The sequence below is a fragment of the Scaptodrosophila lebanonensis genome, unplaced genomic scaffold, assembly GCF_003285725.1.
Source record: "Scaptodrosophila lebanonensis strain 11010-0011.00,11010-0021.00 unplaced genomic scaffold, SlebRS2 tig00000053-arrow-pilon, whole genome shotgun sequence".
Taxonomy (NCBI): Eukaryota; Metazoa; Arthropoda; class Insecta; order Diptera; family Drosophilidae; genus Scaptodrosophila; species Scaptodrosophila lebanonensis.
In genome coordinates this window covers 5,179,735-5,207,243 of record NW_022060548.1, presented here as the reverse complement: position 1 = coordinate 5,207,243, position 27,509 = coordinate 5,179,735, and the positions used below count along the sequence as shown (strand labels likewise).

Below are 27,509 nucleotides of genomic sequence, written 5' to 3'. Positions count from 1 at the left end.
TATTTCTATTTGTTAAACACAAATGCAATGCCTTGAATGTGTATCGCCACAAAAAAGCCAAATACCGATAAATTGAATTAGGTTCAAAAGTTCAGGATGCGCCGTTGTTGTTGGCAGTCGACTTAGTTGAGTTTTCAGGCAGGTCTGGCGTTTTTTATGTAATGATGTGCGAATACAAAAGAGGACTGACGAACGCCGAACAGGTCGACGGCTCAGACCATACACGTACAGCCTTAAGCCGTCAACTGTTTGCCTTTGGTCTCGGTCAGAAAAGGCCCAAAACAATGAAACCACATGCACAAACACCGGCCGACATGTTCATTGTAACGCCCAGCTCCGAGCTGTAAATCAAAACGGAATAGATTTTTAGTGCCATACTCAGCGAGAGGTTAAAAGAAACTCTGTTAAACTTTAGGTCGCCTTGGCCGGAAGCATGTCTACAGTAATAGTTACAATTTTACGACGCAAATACTAGCTCCTGATATGAATATATAGTATTATGTAGTAGTAGTTCAAAACTATATAACTAATGGAAGACGCTTGCTATTGCCTCTTAGCTATGATGTGTCCAGTTCTTGCACTGACAGGGTAAGCTGATTCTCGAGCTCACCACAGATGGCGATGTGGAACTAATGATGACAGAACTTTCAGAAATCTGACTCCAAAAATAAGCAAAAATATAAGGAAGAATGCCTTCAAAAACGAAAAGCGAGAAACGAAGACTCGGAAATGCTTTACTCAGATTTCTTTGAGTTATTTCCTCCTTGATATCACCCTGCAATATTTGATCATGAAACTGCCCTGCGACCAATGCGATCGAGGATTAGGTTAACCATTTTATTTGCGAAGATAAGCTAATAATATGTCCAACCCACGCGGTTAGGCTAATAGCGATGGAATATCTTAAAGGATGGAAGGATCTTAAACCTTCCCTAATACTGAGAGCTGAATAAAAAGCAAAAACAACACTTTCCTTGTCGATAAGGTACTACGTGTATTCAAGCAGAAGATTTGTGAATAGCTGAAAAACGAATAATAAACAATAAGATAATATAATAATAACTAAAATAATTTAAGTTGCATGCAACTACTTCCCACTTTCTTTTAAAACACGACATATTTAAGCTTTTTAGAAATAAATAAATAATACTAAATATAATTTTACCATTTTGGTTTTATATATGTGATTATATTTAGAGTCATATATCTGTTCTTGATTGGACTGCTGGAAAGCTGAGCTGTTTTAAGTCAGCGTTTAAGAGTGGCGAAGAAATGCAGTAACTGCCAGTCTTGGGCTGCCAGGACTACCCAATCAATCGAATCAATTTCTTTAAAACTTAAGCTAGTTCCGTCTGCTGTTGTTTTGTTTATCATATTATTTTATTTATTATTTTTTTCTTCTGATGATATGATGTGAAGTCAGCACTCAACACTCAAATTTTATTGTAATTATTACATTCCACTCAAAAAATAAACCCACCACAAGACTCGGTCAACAAGCAGATCATATTTCTAAGATGGCTGTTAAAAAACGCAATAAACCATTTTGTTTGCATTACAAAAGGGAGGCAAAAACTGAATAAGTTAGCCGCTGAGCTCAACGGTGATCGTCTGTTGCTATTTTGTCATCTGCTTGCCTTTGGTCTCGGGCAGAAAGAGGCCCAAGAAAATGAAACCGAATGCGCAAACTCCGGCCATCATATACATTGTGGCCCCTAGCCCGAAGCTGTACATCATAATGGGAAAGATTTTGAGTGCAACAAAGATTCCGAAACTTAATAAGACCATGCTCAGTGAAATGCCAATGGAGCGTATCTGCAAAGAGGACAAAAGGTTACAAAAACTTCTTGAATTATGTAATCAACCCTACCTTAGCTGGCAGCAACTCCACAGTAATAGTTAGGACCAAAGATATAACTCCAACTGCAGATATGAACATAGTGAAGCACATAAGCACCAAAGGTAGGCACTTGAAGTTGGCACGTATTTCCGAAGTGCCCAGATCCTTCAATAGCCCAATGGCCACTTCCCCTAAAGTCATGCCCCCAAAGGAGGTTAGCAGCAAGACTCGCCTTCCAAAGCGATCTACCGTAACCATAGCACACACAATGCCCAACAACTGAGCCACGCCCACCAGCATTGTGCAGACATTCAGATTGAGTTGGTTTTCCAGATCAGAAAAAATGTTTGCAGTGTAACCTATGAGGGCAAAGCTGCCCGACATTTGATTGCAGAAAATTAGCACAAATATAAGGACGAAGGCCTTGAGGGCGGCTTTATTCACTGAAAATTAAAGAAAAGTTAATAAATTATCCAAAGTGTTAATTGTCCACTTACTGAAATCCTTCCAAATTAATTTCTCCTTCACACCGCCTTGCAATACCTGTTCACGAAATAGTTTAAACTCATTCTTGGCGGGATCATCGCGTTCAGAATCATTTGGCATGGCAGGACTCTTACCCAGATTCTTATAGAATCTATAGGATTTCTCTGCCTCCTCGTCGCGACCCTTTCGCAGCAAATATGTTGGCGTATCGGGTAACCGAATGATGGCTATCATATATGAGATGGGAATGGCAAGAATAACGCAGGGCATGAGGTAGTAGGATAGATAGGAGGCCGTTGCAAAACCAATCAGTACGCCAACGCAATAATACAGCGTTACCATGGAAGACAGAGCGCCACGAATACTAAAAATATAAAATACTTAAAAATATCACGACTATTTTTCATTACTTAAAATCGTTGCATAAATTGTTTTATAACATAATTAATTTGAAGTTGAAAGAGATTTTAGGCACTTTAGAAATCAAAAATGATAATTTGTAAGCGCTTCACAAGGATTATAACCGTCGAAAAGGACTCACTTACTTGTCATCGGAAATTTCAGCCACAAATATGGGCAGAGCCACATAAACTCCGCCGCCTCCGAAACCAGCCAATAAACGTCCAATATACAAATAATTTACATTTTGTGCAGTGTAGACAAGAATCCAATACATCTATAAGACACAGAAAACTCTAGCATCAAAAATATCTGTAAGCTGCAACAATCTATTGAGCTTACAATATTTGGCAGGGCTAGAAAATACATGCAGGTCTTTCTGCCAATTCGATCGAGCAATAGCCCAAAAAATATATTTCCAAAAACTGAGCCCAAGCCGATAAGTGAGCCCACCCATGATGCTTCGCTAATAGAGATCGGATATCCTAGTGGACTTTCGTCAGAGCCGAGCAGACGCAATGTGGGTGATACCCAACCCACACAGACGCCATGATTAAGAAGCATAGTGTGCACTATTTGGAGAAACATAATAGGTGCCAGGCAGAGAGCTTAGTTTCTGATTTTCGCACTTACCCGTCATGGAGGAAATAATTTGCCAGCGATATCGCCGACTGAGCCAATTTAATTTCCCCTGTACCATTTTGTTCGTCTTATCGGGTAGCCAGCAATTTATAAACTGACCAGCGATTTGTCAAAAGATTTTGCACCAAAAGTAAGTCGTCTATGTAAATGAGGCGCTAATTGTTACACTATGCTTCTCCGATAAGATAAGTGCGTAGTCCACTTGTATGAAGCTATCAAAATCGTGAGTTTTTATAATTAACATTCCATTTTTATAATATAGTATACACTTCAGTGATCACAGATGAATTCATTAAATTTGCGTGCTTCCATTGCTATGTATATATATATTAATTGTCACAAATATTGTGGACTTTAATAATTACACCATTCATACAAATTGTAAAAGCAATTTTAGCCGGGTGTACGTAGTAGAGTTGAACTATGTAGTTCACTATTATGATAAGTCTGATGAGCAGAAGCTGTCGACTCATAACAATACAAATTTTTACACATTATTTAGAATTTACAGCTGCATTTATTATGATAGCGAAATGTTAGGTAAACTTTATATTTATAGAGCTATTTATAAGACTTTTACCTAAATAGGTTAATTTAAATACTCATATATACTTGTAGTACCTTTATTGATTCTTAAGTAGGACACAAGATTATATAGTAATTCTTCTCTATTTCTGAATCTTACACGTTACACGTTACGTTCCGACATTATTAAAAAGATGAGTTATAGCCAGCATAACAGCATAAAAGAGAACTCTCAACCACATTCCCCACATCTCTCTGTTCTTAACATCTCTCGTTCATTCATCTCCTTCTTTTATGACTATTTATGAGTAATTATTTAACTGCGAAAGTAATATGTAATTTATTCTAAAATGACACATCTTTTCCAATATTAATTCCATTCCGAATTTGTATTATTGTTAAGCTCAAAACACCACCTGTGGTACCATATATTTTACAATCTTATCGCTTTGCCTTGAATCAGTCAGTTATATTAATAAATTTGGCTAAGTTCACGAGCTCGATTTTTTTTTTGCCTCAGAGAGGTCGTTTATTAAAGGTTCCCTTAGTGTAGCCTGCGCCTGCTTAATGCTGGGCAGTGGCAGAAAAAGAAGAAGGTGTTTATCTCCAGAAATCGTTGAAAGGTATACCCAGTCGCGCGGAGTGTCCATGAGCACCTCCACCACCATGGATACTTCTGTTCCTTTTACCAGATAAGACTTGCCCGAAAATTGCCGGAAGAAAGTAGAAGACCTACCCATATATTTCTTGCCAGGAAGGAGGCCGGCGATGGTTTCTTTCCTTGTCAGCTTATGAGATTGAAATGCAATAGATGGTTCCGATTTGTTTTTAATTTTATTTTATAGTACGTTTTTATGTAAATAGGTGGCAACAATAATAACAACAACCATACTATATGGTTAGTATTACATTCTACTGCAAAAGGGACCCTAGCGACTTATTGTAAGAAAGGAGATACATAGTATCGAATGTATTCGACCATGGATGTAGAAAAACAGTCCACTAAAACATTCGACTCTGCTTTCCGTTGGACGGATGGATACCTTTTGGTATTACAGTCTGCCTTAATTTCGTAAGATAAAAGGGCTCGGAAGAGCTCGTCTAGTGTGTCATCAGCTTGCCTTTGGTCTCGGGCAGAAATAGGCCCAAGACAATGAAACCAAAAGTACAAAAGCTAGCGGCCATGTACATGGTAGGGCCCAGGCCCGAATTGGCAATCATGATGGGATAGATTTTCAGTGACACGAAGATGAAGAAACTGAAGGTAGCCATGCTGAGTGAGGTGCCAATGGAGCGTATCTGGAAATTGTAAAGCAGGAAATTTGACTTTAGTTGAAACTTAGTTGAGTTGTGATACCTTACCTTCGCGGGAAGCAGTTCCATGATGATCGTAAATACTAAAGAGACCATGCCTACGGCCGCTATGAAGGCCACCCAACACATAAGAGTTAGTGGCAGCCAATACAATTCGGCCAGCAGCTCCGATGTGCTCAGATCCTTCAACAGACCAATGGCCAACTCGCCCAAGCCCATGCCAGCCATCGAGGTAAGCAGTAGAACGCGACGTCCAAAGCGATCCACCAACATGACTGCACAGAGGATGCCCACAACCTGTGCCACGCCCACCACCACGGTGCAGGTATTCACATTAAGTCTGTTCTCGAGCTCGGCAAATATATTCGATGTGTAATTGAGGTTGGCAAAGCTGCCCGACATTTGATTCGTCACAATTAGAACAAAGATAAGAACAAATACCTTCAACGTCGGTTTGTTTACTGTGGGAGTATTGGGAAGATAAGTCAATTGAAATTTCATAGCTTCGGGTATACTCACTGAAATCTTGCCATGTTACTTTCTCTCGTACGCCACCTTGCAGAACCATTTCCCGATAAAGCTTGAATTCATTCTTAACATCATCATGCTTTTCAGACTCGTTTTGATCGCTTGGGCTGTTTTTCAGATTCTTGTAAAATCTATATGATTTCTCAGCTTTCTCATCGCGACCTCTTCGTATCAAGTAGATAGGCGTTTCAGGTAAGTTAAAGATGGCCAATAGATATATAATGGGCAGTGCTATAACGATGCACGGCATCAGATAATAGGACAGATACGAAGCCATTATAAAGCCGATGAGTGTTCCGAAGCAAACATTCATCATGGCCATGGATGACAAGGCACCGCGAATGCTGTAAGTTGTGCGGATGTAAATCAAAGATAAAATTATTATACGGTAGCACAAAGTGTGATATAAAAAATAAATTAATAAATTAAATGCCATAGTGGAATGTTTTTGGGTCGGGGACAGAACACATAAAGGCATAATAAAAATGAAGTTGAGTCTGCTAGGGAATATAATTTTAGTTAATCACAATATTTATTACTTCCGTAACACACTGTGTATGATAAAAAAAAAAATTTAATAAATAATTGTCAGTTATAGAAACTATTTGTGTTGGCAAGGCATAAAGGGATAAAGTCGGTAGCTTGTTTGTTTGTTCATAGCTGGAATTTAGCTAAGCACAGAATTTATAATTGACGTCACAAGCTTTAGGAATGCCTTAAGCAAGCCTGGAGATAAAAAATGCTTTTAAGCATACTATTCAGTAAAGATGTATAAATTAAAAGATTGAATAATGCAATTTTAAATTGCGTTAATCGTTATGAAAAAGCAAAACCTATTTTTATAGTTAGTTGTTTATTTTTAGAAGTTAAATGTTTGTATGTTACTTCTTTTTTTTGGTTTGATTCGTGTTTATTACGTGTCTATTTTCAGTACCTACAAGTCTACTGCGAAGGCTTCACGATACCGGCAGTAACCGGCTTTAATCTGATAGACTACTAAGTATTATGTATTTTGATAATTTTGAAATATTTATAATGCTTACTATTTACACGTTTTTTCCCAGATAGAGTAAAATGATGTTGATAGTAAGCTTTATATAGTCACGTTTTAAGATAATCATTTGCTGACCACACTTCAAATTTTCTAAGTAATGTGTTTACATTTAGCATTAGCATTTTTATATTGATAAGCATTCGGGGCTTTTGTTTATGTTTAAATATGAAATACCTATTAATCAGCAATACTTTTGATCTGATAGACATTTTGTTCTTACACCTGGAATTATTAGATCTTAATAGTCTCTTTTTTTATTAAAAATTAATTATTGCATTTAAAGAGTCCTGTTTTAAATTACATCTTTGGATTACTTGTTTAATTATATTTGTTGAAATTTTTTCTGTGTTACTCAAGCTTCTTTATAAGTACCTTTTTTTTATATTAAAATGTGATTTCTCAAACTATTCCTTGATATGCAAGTATCTAAAAGATTTTATGACGATATTTTGATGGCAAATAAAAATCTTTGAAAATGTGAATGGTGTAACTAAAAAATTAATGTTATTAGAACACTCTTCTTTGTGCCGGTCAATCACTAAGCTTAATGTCAAAGTAATATCTTTTTCAATATAAGAGTATGTTTTTGTATAATACAAAAAAATGCAAATAAATCTTGAAAATGCGTAACGCAATACATACACACAAATGAATAGACTTTTTGAGAAGATATGTTTTATGGCAGCTTTAAAATATTGTTTGCCAATCTAGTTGCACTTAAATTGCTTATGTACATATAGCTGATCTTATCTTGAAGAATATAAACGATTTTTCAGCCTAATGGTGCAATTAGTATATTACTCACCGGTCATCGACAATTTCAGAAATAAATATAGGCAGAGCTACGTAGGCACCACCACCTGCGACTCCAGCTAGAAAGCGTCCAGCGTACAAATAGTCCACGCTTTCTGCCGTGTAGATTAAAATCCAATAGCACTACAATCCAACATAAAGCGTTTTAATTAGAAAAAGCGTTTAAAATCTCCACAGAGAACCTACCATATTGGGGATGGCCAGCCCATACATGCATGTCTTGCGACCAATACGATCGAGTAATAATCCAAAGCCAATATTACCGACTAGGGAGCCTAAGCCCATAAGTGAACCGATCCACGAGGCTTCAACGAAAGTAATTTCATAGCCCAGTGGACTGTTCTCGGAGCTGAGCAAACGCAAGGTTGGCGACAGCCAACCCACACTGACTCCATGTGTGAAGGTCATAATGTGCACTATTTGGAGAGTTCGCATAGATGAGTTGGCTTATTGTGATTGTGAACTGTGCACCTTACCCATCAAGGTTGAAATAAATTGCCAGCGATAACGTGGGCTGAACAATTTAAATTTCTCCTCTAATGAATTCTGTTCCATTGTGTGTTTTGGCTCCGCAGTTACCTGAATGCGTAAGAACTGAAAGTTCGACACGCTTGTCGTCTGTGCTTATATATAGGAAGCCGAAGTCGGCATCGTGAGCCCGAACGCTAGTTGCTTAAATTGATAACATGCTCGTAATATGCGCTTATCTGATAAGATACGTACATGAACAATAATTCATAATTATTCTGGGGCTACCATTACACTTCACTCACAAAGTTACGCTTCGGAGTCTGCCATCAAAGTGCTTATTAGTATGTGTTGGCATTTCTAATCTGCGAATATTTGTTTTGATATTAAACAGCTAATACGAGTGTGTGGTTAGTGGTGATAAAATTCAAAATTGCACATCATTGTTATCTAAATGTTTTCACAATTATCAGCATACATCCGTTTCGCAGATGCACAAAACTAGACCGCCTATTTTTCCAATCAACTGCAGTTGTTTTGAACAGCTAAAACAAGTGTGTGGTTAGTGGTGATAAATTTTAAAATTGCACATCATTGTTATCTAAATGTTTGGAACGACACTTTCACAGATGCACAAAACATGACCAACAATTTTTCCTATCAACTGCAGAAGTATCACAATTGTATGGCTAAGCACATTATGATTGAATAATCTCACAGTTAAGGCCGAACGTGTGCTGATAATAGTGTATTGTCTAGCCGCAAAAAATTATTAGATTTATTGGTAAAGTTAAAATTCGCAGAACTCTTCAGACGTGAATAAGTATTTAGGCTACGATCAGACATACTAATTTTTTGGCCGACTTTCTTTATTGCTATCGATTGTTTAAGATATATTTTTGCAAACTTTTCAACTTGGTTTGTTGGGAAGTTTTTTTGTTTTCGATTGCCTATAACGAATGACAGCTGAGATATGCGTGCAAATTCAGAGTTTGCTGTTTACACAACTGCAAATGTTGGCTTAATTATATTTGCGCAAATTTTGTTTGCTCGCAAATTGTTTGTTGCAGTGTTTACACAGCTTGCAGCAAAATGTTCATGCCCAATTGGAGAAGCAACAGGATTCAATTTGACAAACTTAAGATACGCTTTTTATCTTTCAAGTACAGAGTATCACAACGGCCAGCAATAAAGCAGAATATACAATCTTCGTCGTGTTAAGCGTGCATTAAGTTTTGTTTAATTTTCACATCTCTGTGTAACACATCATAAAAGCATAAAGAAGTGCGTTAATACATATTTACGTTGGTGTCATAACGATCATAAAGTATTTAGCAAAGATAAAAACGCATTAACGCATAGTTAAGCAAATGAGGTGGACTGTGTAAATATTTTGGATACATTTAGTATAAAGCATTGCATATCTGTTAAATAAACATGTAGCTGACATGTGTAAGTCTGTGCAACAGTCTCGACGGTCGTTGCTCTAATAAAAATAAAAATAAAAATAATAATAATAATCATAATCATAATTGTTCATGAAATGCAGCTCTATCATGGTGAGCGTTTAGCCAGCTGATTGCACGCAATCTCTAATTTCTTAAAATAAACAATACTGTGCTTATCTGACTACGATTTGTTGTTTATGGCTGGTGAAAAATAAACAAAGTAAAAAAAAGGGGGGCATGTTCCCAGCGAATTATCAAAAATAAAATAATATAAGCTCATCACAACAAAGACGACGTAGACCAAAATATGGAAGTCGTCTTTAAAGCTGCCATATAACTCGAATGCATGGCAACAAGTTGGCGGGCGACTGAAGTCCGTCTAACAAGGCACAGCGATTTATCGCATTGATATTCACAATTCGCCAGACTCGCAGTTCCTCAAGTCGCGACCCATTCTGCGATCGTGTCACAATAAATGATTTTCCTATGATCAAGTTATTATCTGCTCTGCAGTCGCAGCTCCTTCTCCATTCCGGCCATGTTGATGATGACATGCGCTTGCAGTCTCAGACATCAACGGCTCGAGCTCTCGACTATATCGATCGATAACGACGGGTTTCTAAGCTACCAGCTCGGCTTCAACTCTGGCTCTTTTTCGCTGTCTACCTACAAGTATATATTTGTGGCTGTGTGTGGGGCTTACATAAATCTTCGTCGCATTAAAATGCATACAAATTTGGCCAGAGTTGGGACTGCTGCTGTGTTGGCCTTATCGTGATTCCTGCGAAAGACTTCGTGGCCATAGTTATGCACGGTCAGAGTTCATGCCCTGCGGTTTGTTGTGCAGTTTGTAAAATGCTCAATAAAAAATACATTATTTCTGTTTTTGCCATCGAGAAGCACATTACTTGCCTGACTGATGCAAATCCAGTAATGCAGCACTACTTTGGTGGCCACACACAGTAGCTGGCATTATCCACTAAAATCATGTATGCCAAATGCATAGATCTTCTGTCATTAGCCGGCAATTGTTTAAATAAATAAATTGTGACAGTTAACATTAAGCCACTTGCCAGCAAGTTAATTGACATCACAAGCACTAATTCTCAGCTATCTATTAATGTATTCCACTTGTTGAAAGAACCCGCTTGGCATTGAAATTTAATTTCGCTCATTTATCTTGTCAGTCTTTATTATCGAACAAGAACATTCCAAAAGGATGATGCTTTCTGGCGTTGTGATGTTTAATTTCAAGTTTTATTCACTTGGATTAGGGAGTTCTGTTTAGCGGCATACAAATGCTTTTTTGTGCACTGTCTGTGACTGTCGCATGATAATTGATTTGGATTGGATAAGATCTACATACAAGCTTTGTGGTTGACCAAAACTTAAAACAAAACCATTATAACATTCATTATGTAGAACTGATATTGGACCGCTTAAATTAAATATGTTGCGGATGAGTGCACTCAATTTTGTAATAGAAAAAAATCCTTATTTCATTAGTTGTTCTAAATTATTGATCAGCTCTTATACACTTACATACAATCATTTGTATAGGAATAAAATATTTCCTAAAATATTTATTAACACTTATTAACGAAAATAATATTATGAACAATAATGTACCAAGAATAATAGTTTCGAACAAGGTAGGGCTCCCGCTCACAGCAGAGTATAGTTCGAGATTCTTCCGAAGTTACCTTAAAAAGAACGCTCTATAAAACCTATATGTAGTTTATTTTCTATCTACCCGTAACATATGAGGAACTAATCATTAGTGCAGATAGACAACAGGTTGGACTATCTTGTATTTAGCCAATAATGAGTAAAAAGTGATGTGTTAAGAAGGTAAACAAACAACAATTACGTTGTATACCTGTTAAGACAGCTACTTTTATTTGGTAATTACATAGTAAGTATTTAATCAAGTTAGTAATGCTTATCTATTGCATTTTGTTTGTCTGTCCGCTTCCGTACAATAACATGTAGGCAATCAATTCAAATACTGAGAAGGTATCTGTCGCTCTCATTGTTCTCGCACTCTCACGAGCTAACAGGCATAAATTGGAATAAACGATCATTTTTTAAATTGATTGTTGAGTTACTGTGCAGTCGCGTTATTTACTTGTTCTATTGGGAACTTATTCACAGGCCAGTTTGCCGACACATTTTGGATCTATTTGCATTTCCCCACCGGAAATAATAACGTAGCCGACATTTTTTTAAACCCAATCAAGAGCTTCCAGACGTTAATACAACAGAATTATCTTAATTGTTTATAAAAAACATGTGAATAAACAATCTATATTTGGGGTAGGTATTAAAAGTATAATATTTGCGACTATAATATATCACCACACCATATTTACAAAAACTTTGAAATATGTTCATTTCTATAAATAGTAGTAAACTTTTCTGAAATTTTAAATTCATTATAAATTAGAATATGATGATGGCTCTTTTTTATTTAGCATTTTATATCAGAAGCTTAAATATACAAAGGACAGATATTATACAATGAAATAAAACCAAAAATGAACATACTATTATAAAGATTGCTGATATATATGATATATATGTATTCCAAATCAGAATATGATGTCAACCGCAAAAGCTGTCTTAAGCCAAGTGTCCACAGCCGCATTAAAAAGCATTAATCAATGTACAACTTTCTATATCATCTGCTCAGATCTTGACAAATGTGGGTCTACAGCATGAGACAGGGAGAGCCACATCAAAGGGAATTATAAATTGGCAACATACTTAAGTAGGCAGAAATTCTTGAGAATATTCAAATGACATGCATGCATGTACAACATTTTGAATATTGTTTGTGCCGTTAGGGCTGAACGTGTGCCGTGTGCAATAAATCAACGACGAGGTAACAGTTTAAGTACGAGAGGTGTTAGAAACCGTCCGCGGCCACACACCCATGCCAGAGCAAAAGTAACTGCCACTGTACATAAATTTTGGGCATAACAATGGCGGCAGGTTTTTGGAAGAAGGCGAGTCTAGAAGATGCCGAAAAAGCAGCGAGCACCTTTCGCCTCTGCCAAGCATTAATTACAGTTATTGCCAACGACAAAGTAAATTGCAATTTAATTTATAAATCCCCCCAAAAACCCAGCACACTGGCAACAACCAGCGGCCAAAACCCCAAGATGCAAGACAAAGCGGCCGTGGAAGAAGCTGCAGCAGCCACTCCAGCAAGAAAATCAGAAAAGCAGAAAAGCGAACAATAAAATCAACAAATTGCCGCTGCCACTGCCACATTGAACTGGAAACCCAGTAAAGGCTGAAATGCTGTCGGAATCTGCCATGGCTTTTGCTGCCGCACACTGAGGTGGAATGCAACTGAAGTGTATATTTAGTTTTGATTGAAATAAAAGGTTTTAAGTTCTTTAATATTTTAAATGTGACATTTGCTTCGTTTTTCTTTTACCAATTAATATTTTTTCTTTGCGGATAATACAAAACTGTTGATTAGTAGGAACAAATGTGAATTAACACTATCTACTGTTTTTATCCTAAACTCGCACAAATTGTACAAGTAATAGATGTCTATACAAATTAAAATATTTTCTCATGTTATGCAAATTTGTGTATTAATAAGTAATTACAATAGTAGCTTTTTTAATTTTAGTCGTACATAGGGAGGCTGTTTTATTCCAAAAGAAAAGTCAAAACAACTTCTTTGCCCTTTATTTAACCAAAAATTGTGGCCTGTCTCCTGTTATGTGCGATCGTATTGCCTTTACTCATTTTTCGATGGCAATGTCTAGGCATATGTTTCAATTTGAGTCTCATTTTCGCAAAAGTCCCAGTTTATAAAATTGTAAATTTTAAATTCGAATTTGGGACATTATTCAAGACTATTCATCTTTTTTAAAATAGGTACTCAAGATTTGTCTTAACTGCTTAAGTAGTTTTATTGTAACTGGCTCTACTGTTGAAAATTTCAATTTAATAAATCACAATAATAATAATGTGGGATTTAATGAAATTTTAGCCTTAAACATCCTGTTCCGAATCAATTTGTAATTCTATAGAAGTGAATATTATGTTCTCCGATTTGAATGAATTTAACACCAAAATTCCAAAAAGTTAAATTTAGGAATAGTATTTTTTATAATGATAAAAAATATATTTTAAAATAAAATATAAACCCATATGTAGTGTAAAACTTTGGCTTGAAGCGAAGCTGAGCTGGCACACCTTTTTTCCTACATTCAATAAAATGTAAGTGCCTTGTATAATGAATAGTTTAAATCAGAAGCTATTAAGTATTGTATTCCATTCAAGGATTGAATAATTTTTAAAAACAAAATGTGATCTCATTATTTAAACAATCTGCACTTTATTTGCCTATAGAGCAGAAGTAACATACTTGTACAAGCGGTTTAAACAAAATGTATTGTGTTTTTAATATTTCAAGAGCTTTGTCTCAGAGTGCGCTGAATGAATGACGGCATGAATGGATGAGTAATTGAAGGCAGCAACAACTGCGATGGCGGCATTGTTGTTCTCATGCTGCCGAGCACGTTGACAGCAAGCGCGACAAACGCTGTGGGTGCAACATGTCAGCTGCAGATACAAAAAGGCATCGGAAAGATACGGTAGCGGGCAAAAGCAGCAGCAGCAGCAACGGAGGCCGCTCGACTGAGGCCATGAGCTCCTGAGCCCCTGGGCTATGGCAAAAATCGCACGTTTCTATGCAAATCTTCTTCGCTTTCAATCATCTACGGCAAGTAGCAGCCCGCTCTTCGGCCCTCCCCAATTTTTCGGCTGTCTGGCCCATAGGCAATAATTATCGCTTGCATTACGTATTACAGTTGCTTGTCGGCTGCTTTTTTCGGCGCTTTTGTTTAGCGATTTTCGCAGCGGCTTCTCGCTGTTTGGCAATCTAACTCAAGTGGCATAGAAAATGGGTGTTAAAACTAACGGGATTTAAATGGTTTTTCAATTTACAAAAGGGTATTGCATTCAGTTGCAACAGTCGCAGCAGCAGAGGCAACAGCAACAACAACCTCATTGCATGTAATTTGATGGATAGTTTTGGGTTAAATATAGGTTACCCGACTTCTTAGCTTCTTGTGTTGCTCAGGGCCTGGCCACATGATTTGACACTTTGTAGGTTCGGTTCGTTTAAGTTTTTTTTTTGTCAAAGTGCACTGAAATAGTTTGCAACAAAATGGAAGTCAGGCCAGTTGCCAAAGCCGCGCACAAATGAACGACCTTTTAAGGTTGTTGCTCAATGTTTTGTATGGGTCGGAGTGTGTGTATATGCTCGCCTCTATTTGCTTAAAAAAGTTAGCCAAATTGTGTGTAAATGCATTGGTTGTGGCAATGAATATTCTACAAATTGGCCAGCAATTTTATATGTTTGATTGAGTTTGAAAAGGCAGCACTGGAAGCATCGCTGGTTAAGGTTTTTAGTTTTAAATGATGCTTCGAAAATGCACATCAAGGCCGATTTGCCTAAATGAGCAAAGTAATTTGAGAGGCGTTTAAAATAACACTTTAAAAAGTGAATTCAAATTTTAAATGATTTCTAAAAAACAAAATTAGTAAGTCTTATCATAATTAAATGATAAAAATATAAAAAATAATAACACACTATTCACAAATTAACAAAAGCTTAATTAGCAAGTTTCAGATGACAACAATTAGTCTGATAAAAAGTATGTATTCTTGATTTAATTACTCAATCGAATCTTATAGAATTGTTAAAAATAAAGTTAAAAACTTGTATTGCAATTATTTTTAAGGATTTTTTTTAGACCGTTTCAAGACTTTCTCGTTGACATTTATGTAAGTATGTTACTTCAATCATGGCTAGCTACTTCCTAGCTATTTAACTATATTTTCCCACCTTAACATTTGGTCTATCTTGTTTCCTCACAGTTTTTGGAACTTAATTCTACAACATTATTCTTGCAAAAAAGACTTCCCACATTATCGGCCACAACCGCCGCTCAATGCCATGGCTAGTCAGCTGCAAACCTTTCACGGAATTCCAGCAGTTCGTGTGCCATGGTAATTGCTGCTTAAAAGACGTCAATAGCCACATTTTATATTGTCTTTATGTTTTGTTGTTGGCGACTGTTAGTTGCGATATCAATAAAGCAATTCATTAATGTCGCGTGCAGCTCGCCATTCATAATAAGCAAATGCTGCTCAATGTCATTTGCATGAAGAACTACTCAGACAAGAAGATATAGAAAGAACAGCATGGAATGAAACGTTATTAATAGCAGGTAAGCAATAATAATGAAAAGCCGCCAGCCCAACATTAAATAAAGAACCACGAGACGACGCTATTAAAAGCACGTTAGGCATGCACAGCAAGTTCGTGGCTTCAGTCTTTCGTTTCTGGGACCATTGATGCTTGTGGCGTTGCGCGTCGTCGGGTGATTACTGCCAACGCTTCTTCTTTTTTATTTTGCCGATTACCGCCGCTTTTAATAGAATCTAATGCCAATTCCGTTTGCCTTTATTTCTGACTCATGTACATCGACAAGGGGCAGCAGCTAAGTATCATCTAGACGTTATTGTTGTTGCTGCTGTTTTTGCTGATGATTTCAAGTTGATATTATAGCTTTTGGATAGGCAGGCAAATTCGTGGGAATATTTCTGGTTGCGATTATTTAAGCATTTTCTACACCAAAACATAATCGCAGGCGCAATGAATGCGCCGTGTAATGCAGTATCGTGTAGACAAATAAACAGCATACGATGCTGGTGATGGGAGCGTGAATTTTATGTTTAATTTAATTACGTCTTTTGGTTATTTGGTAAGCATTTTTTCAGACATAACGGTGTTTTATTTCCATTCAGAAATGAATGTGTTTATGGAGTGTGTTTTTACTTTATATATGTATATTTGTATTACGCTTACGCTGAAAACGGTTTAAGATACATTTTTAAACAAGGGTTTAAAAAATTAATAACACTCTGAGATTAATAATAATTAGCAATTAAATTATTGAAGAATATCTTCATTCAATTTATAGTCTGGTCGAAACGCAACTAGTATTTATTTGCTTAGATTTGTGTGTCCAAAGTTGAGTTTTGGTAAAGATTCGTTATGTTATACACAAAATATATACAGTTGTTGAACAAATAAATATATTATCGTATTTATATAATATGGTAAACTTCGTAAAAAATAATTTTAGTTTTGCAAAACTAATGTTAAATATTTTAGTAACCATGATATTAATTCTATAATTAAAAAACAGAAGAGCTAGTTTTTGAAAAAAACATTTTATAGATGTTTGACATTACAATTTTGTTTTCAGTTTGGAATAAAGGTTTGATTGAATTATTCACAAATTTAATAGCTTAGTTACCTATAAAACGCGTTTATAATTTCAGTTGGTTTCTTCACCAATTTAAGTAACATTTTATGGATTTTTAAGCAACAGTTTCTTTATTTAATTATAAGAAATATGTTTTTAGTTATGAAAAATGCTTAATATCTTTTACTTATCTTATAAACCATTATCTGCTAAAACAAATACATGCGTGACCGTGACACTTCCATCTCCAATGCCTGCAAACTGACACTGCGCTAAAGGAAGCTGTGAGAGAAGAAGCAGAAGCCAAATAATAAACGAAAATCAAACAAAAGTTATGCAATCGAAGCGTTCGTCAGGAGTTGCTGCGCCCGCCAGTCTGTCAGTTCATCTTTCAGTCAGTCTGCCAGATAGTCAGTCAGTATGGCCCGACTGGGCTTATGTTGATGACGACGTCGATTGTCTAGCGCATAAAGAAGCTGGCAAATCATAATAAAAACTGTCCACTGTCAACAACTCCTCAGTGCTTGTCTTGTTTGCCCATTGACCATTATTTGTGGGCTTGTTGATGGTTTGTTAAAGGTTTGGCCCACAAAAACTGAAACGCCCCAAGTCAAAGAGTCGTCGTCGCCATCGCCATCGCATCAACATTGTAGTTGTTAGTACGAGCATTGCGAATCTTTAATTTTGTGATTTTGTTTATTATTGCTATCGCGAGTGATCGCTCGACCCAAAGACCCACTGCACAACTTTTCAGCACCCCCGCAGCCGCCTTATGTGTGACAAACAAACCAAAACTGTCGCAGTCGCTTCGCAAATACGCCCCATCAATGACAAACTTCCGTGTTTCCTTTTCCTCATCCATCGAATACCCCTCCTCATGTGCCCGTCTAATTATTGTCATCATGGCTGGGTGTTGCCTTTGTTGTTGTTTTTGTTGGCATTCGCTCATTTGGCGTATTGATTGAAACGCGTTTTTAATCGCGTTTATATAGCGTTTCAAGTGCACTCAACGCAATGGCGATGCCTAAACCTACAAACAAACGCACACACACATTCAATTACTGTATGTATGTGTACTTAACATTTTGATTGATTTATTTGCTGCTCTTTGCTTGCATTGGAGCTGTGTTTTTGATTTGCCTGTCTCTTTATTTCATGTTTTGAATTTTGTCACACGTTTCGGCATTACATAAATGTTTTTAGATTCGTTAAGCACTCGACTCTTTTCCGGTGTTTTATTTTTTGATTCGTCGTCGCCTATTTAATGGTCTAAAAATATAATTGTATAAGCTGCTAGTATTATTGTTTGACACGTAACCTTCTAGGAGTATAGATGAAAGTTAAAGATAAAAAAAGGCAATAAAATTGCACATTTTAGGATTGAACTTATTTTATATTTCAAAAGATTATTTTATTAGCTTAAATCGTTTATTCCAAGTTCTCAAAGTATGCATTTGTTTTCAAATAAAATATTCTTTTAATGTTTATAAATTTCAACCAGCTAATCATTTTCAAGCAGCTAAAATTTGTTGTATTTTTTAACTTCTTTTTGGTAGAAACTCTCTATTTCTCTCGTTTTAAAAGTAAATGTTCAACATTTGTTGCATTTGCATACAAAGTTCTTGTTCGATTGTGACAAATAATCAAAAAGTTCTCAATCTGTTTCTAATATTAGTTGCTCAATGTTCTTTCTACCCATACTACTACGTCGTGACGGAGGCAAAGCAATTAGCATATCACTTAAATAGGCATACATACAAATGCACATACCTACTAGTTAGTATGTACATGTGATGCATTAAAACAAACATAAGGTAATGTTAGGCGCGAACGAACGTTTAACAGCCATGTTAGCTTTAACAGAGGCGTGCGCTGTAAAAAAAACCGCACGCTTGTGCTCTCTCAAACTTGTTGTTGAGCGCCACATGCGAACAGCTGATTGCTGCTCTAGTCCCCAAGTTGCATTTGTTTTTGTTATTGGCTTTGCTTACTGTTGTTTATTGTCTTTTTTTAGCTTTTGCCTTTGAATTGTTTTGTGGTTTTGATTTCGAGGAAGATGCTCGCTCCCTCGCTCGCTCGCTCGTCTTGTGGCAAAGATCTTCGTTGTGTTGTGGTAAATGGTGGCTGTGGCGACTTCGTCGCCAGTTGGTAACATTAGTCGAGTGCTTTTGGCTTGGTTGATCGTCGTCGGGTGCCGTTGTTGTTGTTGTTGCTGCTTTTGTGGCTTTGTGTGCGCTTCGCTAAAAAGAGTTTCAGTTTGAGCGCTCAAATACTAAAGTTGGACGCCGCATTTGCCAATTGAAACATTCAAATGTGAATATCGTACGGGTGAAGACGTCTTCTGTTTGGTTGGCTCCTCAGTGTGTAGTTCGATAAAAAAATGATCTAAAATATAAAATATTGCAGAAACTGTCAAACTGGCAATTTTAATGAAACAAAATTAAAGTGCAATATTTTTGCAAAAGTGATTTAACTCAGTGCTGAAACATAAAGTTTGCCCAAATATTGATAATCTTTGAAAAACAAATTACAATAATAGTGTGAAATATACATTGAAGATTGTGTTAATGAAATAATGCTTTTTTTCAAAAAAAGAAAGGAAAAATAACAATAACTAAAAGAATAATCACTTCAAGTTTTATTTGTTAGAAAAGGAATATTTAAATAACAAAAAATCACATATATGTATTTAAAAATTATTTTTATTAAGGAAATTGGGAAAAGTTTACATAACTTTTAAATGTTGTACAATTAATTTATTTTTTCTTCAAAATTTAAATTACCCCCAGTTTAATATTTCATATTAATGGCCATGCGTATTGCCTCTGGAAATATTGAGGGCGTTTTTTCATTAACAGCTCATTTGTATTAATGTTTTACTTTTCCTTTCTGGCAACATTGTGTAGTAATTGACCAATATTTGTAAATTCGCTTACAAAACTAAATTATTTGTGTAATTCATATCCAACATAATAGACATTTATTGTGGACTGTCTACGCCGAAGTCTGCCCCATTAAGTTAATGTATCTTTATATGATGCTTTTGTACCACAAACACAAATAACTTGAAGTGATTTTCTTTTTTTTTCGCCCAACTTTAACTTAATCGTGATAATATATTGCGGCACATCAGTTTAGCTTAAAACAGCTGAGTTCAAGGCAAAAATACAAAAAGGAAATCCTAAACGAAAAACCACGAAAAATCAACTCGACTTGCGGAAAACTCTCAAACAAACAAATAGAAATAGTAATAACAAATACACATAAACACGTTAGCAAACATATTGCAACGCTCACGAAACCGAAAGCAAATCAATTTTGCAACCAAGCTGACGAAGTGCCACCACAGCTACTGCTGCTCCAAAATTTGACAGGATGCTGCCTCTCAAAGGTGAGTGAGTGCGATGCAATCTGAATTGCGAGCTGCAATTCCAATTCCATTTAGTGGCCATCGCTTGCAGCCTACAGTCTTAAAGTGGCTCTTATTTTCCACTGCCTTCTGAGCACTTCTGGCAATAAATGTCAAACGCATTTGCACGCATGAATAGGCAAAAAATCAGAAACTAAACCAAAAACCGAATCGTGCATTTAGTTGCATGCCACTTGTGGCCTTTCACAAAGTGACCGTTCAAAATTTATCATATGCTTCTTTCAACTTAATTTTTATTATTTTTATAGCCAGCTCGCGAGCATTGCTAGCAAAATGTTGTTCGCAAATGTCACTGAATTGGAATTGGATTTTTACTTTTATGAACAGCATTAGGCAATGGGAAGCGCCCTAAAAAATGTTGCCATAAAAAATTTCATATTATGGTTGTTGCTCAATTTGAAATGTCCGTCTATTTGTATCGAATTTCTTTTGCAACAATTTTTGTCGTTCTTTATTGCGTTCATAAAATGTGTAGTTCACAAGCGACCAAAAGGGAAGTTGGTTAAATAGATAGGTAGATATATAAAAAGATAACAACGAACAAGTGGATCATAATTTTGAAAGTGATTAATTTTGTGTCTATGGATAATGGGAAAACAGGAGAATGAATGTTTCTTGCTGATATGATAGTTTTAGGATTGCACCTGGAAGTAAGAAAGAAATGTTAATTGACTTTGGTTAATTGTTGCTCAACATTTTAACTTATAACTAAACTAATTTTTCGAAATAAAAAGTTAAATGTTTTCTCAACATTTTATACATTTTTAAAGCTCGAAAAACCATGCTTTGCATTTTAGTTTTCTCTTCTTTTCACGAGCACGTTCTTAAAACGTTCCAAGGTTTCTTTTAGCAATAAAATAAAATCATAGTCAATTAGTTTGGCATTAAACTCTTTTGTTAAACATACTCATACAGTCAATTTATTGGATTCTACTATAATTATCCTCAAAATTAATAATGAACTATAAGCTGAAATTGTGTGAATTGTGGCACGAAATAATAAGCAACCAACAGAAATATCAAATCTTGCTGCGTCACTTTATTTTATTGATTTTAATATTTACGAAAATCAATTTCGCACAACGAAAAGTTAGGCTTATATATTTAATTTGAGTTTAAAGTTTTTGCGGGCTTTAAAATGTTATATTAATATTTAATTGAATTTCTATTTAGTTTCTTTTGGCATTCATATAAAAGATGTACAATAAATGTCAGCAATAATTCAAAGCAATGAAAGACAAACGTGGGCCGTAAAAGCAGCTTAAAATAAATATATTTTTTATTTCATTAAAAATTATAAGCACATAATCTCACAAAAGAGCCGAGTCAGAATCAAAATTCGATATACTAATATGATTTGTAATTTATTCTGTTACTTAGCCTTTCTTCACAAATTCAATACAATTTTTAAAAAGAAATAAATATATGAAAAAATAGGTGTAGTTATAAGTTTACAACACATATTTATAGATATAAATATATGACCATGTAAATAATGATATACTCGTAGACTTTGGAATTTTTATAGTCTCTTAAGCTCAATGTCTAGTCGTCCATGAATTCCTTAAATGCTGATAATCATTTTGAAGAAAAAGTTGCTTTATAATTGTCCTTTTGATATGGCAATTGTCTTTGCTGGTCATTTACTTCTATTGTTTGTTGTTTGTTGTTTTTTTTTTTGTTTTTTTCTGAAGTGTCAGCATAAATGTGAAGGCAATTAATTAAGCAACTTGAACAAGAGTTTTTCGCTTATAATTTAAATAAAGCGTTATTAACTTAATTATGCTGGCATACAGACGATTCATTTCAAAGTCATTACAATTAGACAGAGGCAGCTGCCTGATGGCTCTAGCTTCTTTGCTGAATTAATCAACAGCTATGGGCAGCGGGCTATAATTAAATGAAATATTAATTGCAAAATTTGTTCTAACTACAATTCAGATTTGCATATAAGATACATTTGCTTGAGCAAATGTTGGCCGCATGATTAATGAAAGGTATTTATGTATGAGGCATACCCGCACAATTAAATGCCTAGCCAAAGACCTCAAAATTGCCCAGCTTGCGGTTTCATGCATTTTCAATTTGTTGAATATTTAATTGTGTTGCAGTCTCAGAAAGAAAAAACCGAAAAATTATTGCAAAATATCCGAAAAAGAAACCGCAGCTGAATTTTGGCATTGTTATTAAAGCATCAGAGATAATGCGAATCGCTGGCTAACTGGGCGCCACAGTTCAAGGATGTACGGCAGCTCAGAATGAACCCTTGAGGCATAACATCAAACAAGTTTTTTCAGAAAATATAACGAAAACAAAAACTGCATTGCAGCTGCAAAGTTTTTCTCTTCTTTTAGTTTTAGTTTAAGTTTTGTTAGATAATTCAAATTGGAGTCCCTCTAATCACAGAGTCGTTTGTCAGAGCCCACAGAAAGTAGTGCAGAAAATTAGGAAATGCGCCCCAAAATGTCAAGAGGTGCTACAGTTTTTCTTGTTGTTATTGTTGTTGTTGCTGTTGCTGTTGTGTTTTCTTCTTTTCAAGCGCCAATGAACAAAAGAAAAGCGCCAACTGTGCGACGATGAGGGCGATGAAGAAAAGACAAATTACAAATTTAGGCCAAATGTGTGACTTAACTTCTTTCACATCACATCCACACACACATCCACACAGTTTCTCGAACAGCAACACACACCCACACCATGACAAAGCGAAGGTGTTTTTGTGTTTTTGTTTTATGTGGCAGGAGGTTAAAGTTGAGCTGCTGGCAAGACAAGCTGAAGGAGAGGAAAAATAGCTCAAATAGCTGCTTAAAATGTAACAAAAAGGCTACAATATAATTTCTGCATTGTTGTTGTTGACAGAGTTGTTGTTGTTGTTGCTGTGCAGCTGCCAAGATAAAAGTTCAAAATGCGAATTTATACCAAACGTCTGCCCGACTGTTGTTGTTATTGTTGTTGTTTTTGTTTTTGTAGTTACCAACTTTATATGTATAGTGTAGCCGCAGCATATAGGGTACCCGGGACCGGTCGCTTGTTCGCCCATTCGTTCCACCAACCATTGCTGCTCATTAACGTTGCTGCCAGCAAAGAAATGGCAAATAAATTAAAAAGTCATTCAAGCAACAATGCCCAAAAGCGGCAACCAAAGGGGGATGGCAAACACTCGCATTGTTGTTGTTATATTATTGTTATTGTTGTTGCTGTTGCTGTTGTTGACGTTGCGCTCATTCAAGTGTTGATGCGTTAACTGGCGCTGCGTGCGCATCGCTGAAAAGCCAATGAGCCACATCTTGCACTCACTCACGCGCGCAATGCTGTAGGGGGAGGCGGGTAACAAAAAATGTTGCGGCACGGGCTGTCCCAGCACTTGGCATTATAGCTACAATATGCACAGTAAATATTGCCTTAAATGAATTTTTAAAAATGTACGGATATTTAAATATATGCAGTCTATGAACGTACAAAATTACAATTTTTTATTAATGCAATTTAATAAGAATAGAACAAAAATATAATAATATCGAAAAATATTTGAATGCGGAATTAAAGCTGAAGAGTAAGAATTGTTAACAGAAAATGCTAATGAATTACCTTTCTATGAAGAAGAAAAATAAATAGGGTTGGAAAAACATTTAAGATGATAATAACAATCTGAATGTAGTATCCAAAATTTTATATAAATCCATTACAATCACAATCTTAATAGCAGATTAACTTACCAAATGGATTGATAGTTAATCAAACTTTAAGAAAATAATTTTGTAAATAATGTTTAACATAAAAATAAAAATATGTTTTGGGTTTTATTTTAAAAATATTTTAGTTTTTCCACTAGACAACAATGCCAAAAATTCCGTCCTTATTTCATCAATCAAACCTTCGATTGCACTACCTTTGCACAGACAGTCACTTAAAATTTGTTTGTTCTTAGTTAATTACCACTGCCTATTTATCGCATTGCGTTGTCGAAGTAAAAGTGCACGGACAAAAGCTTGTTAGTTGTTTCTTTATAGATGCACAGCTTGGGGATTGTTCCTCATATCATCAAAACCAAGCAAAACAAAACGCAGGCAAAACAAACAACCTTATGTTGTACAATTGCTGCTGCTGCTGCAGTTGTTGTTGTTGTTTTTCTTGTTGCCTATCTTTAGTGATTAATGAAGTGTAAATAATGTACATGTTTTCTATGTTGTTTTTTTTCGGTGGTTGGCTGTTGCTGTTAAAGGTACATTGTGATTTCAACACATTCTAGGCGGGTTACTTGGCTTCGTTTTTTTTTTCTAGATGAACATTTTCATATACACATACATGCATGCATATGAAGCGCATGTTTCACGCTTGTTGCTATTGTGCATTATGTTGTTGCAGTTCTTACAATGCCCAACAAGTTCGCTTTATTGTTGTTGCTGCTGTTGGCTTCGCTTACAAGTTATGAAAACAGCAAAGCACAAAAAATAGGGAAAAAGAAACAAAAGACTTTGACAACGAACTTGTGTGCAACAAACAAACAAAACACCGACATTTTTTTGTCATTTGGCAAATGTCAGTTGTGCTTGGAAGCTGCACTTCAATAATAAATAAATCATTTGTCATTTTGGCAGCATTTGTTGTAACACTCAACATAAGAAATCAAAGCAATCCAAAGACTTGACCAACGAACTTGATCTTTTAACGAACTGTTTTTGTTTGACTTTACATTTTTTCTTTGTGATGATGGGAAGGCTGAGTATAAGAAAAAGTTGTCATTAAGTTGGTTGTGGACGGAAGTCATTTTCCGATTACCCCATTGCAGTTGTCCTTTCTGACTAATGTCAAGCGTACTTAACCGCAAGGTCTATTGAACAATAATTTTTATTGAGAATTAACTTGATTTTTTATTAGAGTCGACATGATGTAATGTTTTTGAATTTATTAATTAATAATATCTAAAATAATATGAAGAATAATGAACATTAATCAAATAAAGAGAGGGATTCAAAGTCAACTTAATGGAGAAGTTGCAGAAAAGTATTTGCAAAAATGTACAAGTATTTATCATTGTAAGTGTTTTCTAAGATCTTCATCATAGAGGAAAGGTTTAATTTCTTACAAATGCAGGACAGTTTTATATTAATTCTTTAATTAATACAATATTGGTGGAAAGATTTATGTTTTTAATTTTAAATTATCAATTTTTTAATAAACAAATATTTTCTTTTTCAAAGTTAAAGTTCGAAAAATTTATTCTTTTTTATTCATGCAATAGCTTATAATGTTATTTAATATCACAATTCAATAAAAATGCCACATTAAGTCATAAAATAACGAAATATAGCTTTTCTGAGTGTAGAAAACCTTAACAGCTTGCACTTTATGCGTAAGCGACTCAATTACCTCACGATTTGAAATATTATCATTATTCCCATTTAGCGCTTAAATGCCACGACGCGGCACACAAGTTCTGAAATCGCCTGCAACAGCAATATCAACAACAACAAAAACAACGGCAACAGCAGCAGAAGGCAGACAAATGCATAAAACTGCTCATTCATCAAGACACGTGCGTTGCGAATTGCGTAGCGGCTGGCCATTTGAAATGCAACTTGCAACCCTACCTCTTGAACTCCCCCTTTCAGTATGATATACGAGCCATATGCCATCAATCGAGTGGATGCAGAAGGAGAAGAAGCAGCAGCCGAGACCAAATGTCAGGCTAAAATAAGTGACCTCCAATGGCAAAGGCGATTGCGTGGCATGACATGCAATGTTCGAAGCCATTTTAGGGCCGAACAACTTTTGCCACATCGCGTGGCATTTTATGGCTCGGTCTGGGCATCATGAACTTCAATCGTTCGATCGTTTGCCACAATTGCGATTTTTGGCCACACGATTTGGCCAGACTTTGGGGTGAATGTGATTTATCAGCTATTTGGACGGCAAAAAGAGTTTACTTTGTAAATCATTTTTGTAGATACAGGATCCGCTTCATGGTTTTGTGGTTGAGATGAATGGCCATTGGTTTCCCTTAATCTATTGTTTTGATTTTCGTTTTCTTGTTCACTTATTTTTGCTTTTTCTCGCTTTGCTTTGCCGCCTTATAATTTAAGTTTCGCATTCAATATCATTTTTCACTGTCAGTCCAGCAACTAATTTTTTTTGGTTCTGCTGAAGTAGCAGCAGGTGATGATATTTCGCTTTCAACTTAATTGTATGTCAGCTTCAATATTCTGATAATGCTTTGTTTGAATATTTATGGTGAATCTATTTATTGACTTTGAAGTATTATCATTAAAAAAACTAATACAACAAGCACTCTGTCTGTTGAAAAGTTCACAAATGCCACTTCATAAATGCCAGAACTGCAAATAAAAAGTGGCTTTAATATCTAATAACTGCAATAATCGAAAAATCATTTAGCAACAATACCAAAATAAATATAAGGGGCAGCCAAACGATATGGGCTAGCAAACAAGTTTCTTAATTCTTATACTTGTATGTATGTTTCAATAGCTATTCATGTCTCTGGTGATGATGAGTTTAGCATTTCAAATAATTTTACAGTTAGTGCCGAAACTTGTTTCCATATCGTGCCAATATCTACAACCATTTCTACGCTTCGCCAGGATTTATTTTCGGCCGATGACTTCATTTCCTTGGTCTTTTTGTTGACGTGACTGCGACTCAGGATGCGACACTACCGTTTATATGCTTCGGCATGACTTATGCATGAGGGGCTCTGTAGAGTTGGTCAGGTTTTGGCCTCGTCACATGAATCATAAAGTTATAATGGCCCCCAGAGAATTATGATGATGACATCAATTAAGACTACTAAATAGGTGTTTGCTTTGGCAGAGAACTTATCGTAGCTTCACACTAGTGGGTTAAGTTAAATGGAATTGTTTTTGTCTAGCTTCAAACTGGTGTTATCAATTTTTCGGTTTATTTTGAACAACGCTGAGTACGGTGGTAACTGCATAAATATTTCAAGGTGGGGTTTCTCTGCTTCCAGAATAAGTGTTTTATAGTTGATAGATTTGCGATTCATAGTGACAGCTAGTTAGTTAAATATTAAGTTAATGAAGATTTCGTAGACAAAAAGTTGTATAAACATACTATACGTACTATGTAATTCAAAATTATCATTTTATGTAACAACAAATGTAAGAAAATACATTGCTGGGAAATTATAAATACTTCAAACGAGTCATATTTTTAAATAAGTGGACGACTTAAACATATGCAGGAAATATTCCAATTTATGGTGGGAAAAGAAAAGAAAATG

At 35.6% G+C, this 27,509-nt stretch overlaps 2 protein-coding genes across 2 annotated transcripts; both read right to left on the bottom strand.

Annotated features, from left to right (window-relative positions):
- Nucleotides 1-1,584: 1,584 nt before the first annotated feature.
- LOC115623855 lies at nt 1,585-17,939 on the bottom strand. The gene is given in 12 exon segments (XM_030518399.1): nt 1,585-1,815; nt 1,871-2,283; nt 2,338-2,690; nt 2,872-3,002; nt 3,068-3,297; nt 3,359-3,461; nt 5,075-5,191; nt 5,255-5,667; nt 5,726-6,078; nt 7,594-7,724; nt 7,788-8,017; nt 17,864-17,939. Coding segments are annotated over 12 exon segments (2,781 nt in total).
- Nucleotides 4,703-8,188, bottom strand: LOC115623717 (facilitated trehalose transporter Tret1-like). The gene is made up of 6 exons (XM_030518198.1): nt 8,078-8,188; nt 7,788-8,017; nt 7,594-7,724; nt 5,726-6,078; nt 5,255-5,667; nt 4,703-5,191 (listed from the first exon to the last, which is right to left on the bottom strand). Exons 1-6 carry the CDS (start codon nt 8,154-8,156, stop codon nt 4,994-4,996), a joined length of 1,404 nt encoding a protein of 467 aa, XP_030374058.1. The 5' UTR covers nt 8,157-8,188; the 3' UTR covers nt 4,703-4,993.
- Nucleotides 17,940-27,509: the final 9,570 nt, after the last annotated feature.

Bases quoted from the DNA above. Each gene is read 5' to 3' on its own strand.
- LOC115623717 (XM_030518198.1), bottom strand. From the start codon at position 8,156: ATGGAACAGAATTCATTAGAGGAGAAATTTAAATTGTTCAGCCCACGT. The intron at 7,725-7,787 runs GTAGGTTCTCTG...GTTGGATTGTAG, and splicing joins GGCTGGCCATCCCCAATATG to TGCTATTGGATTTTAATCTA. The intron at 5,668-5,725 runs GTGAGTATACCC...ATACTCCCACAG, and splicing joins AGTAACATGGCAAGATTTCA to TAAACAAACCGACGTTGAAG.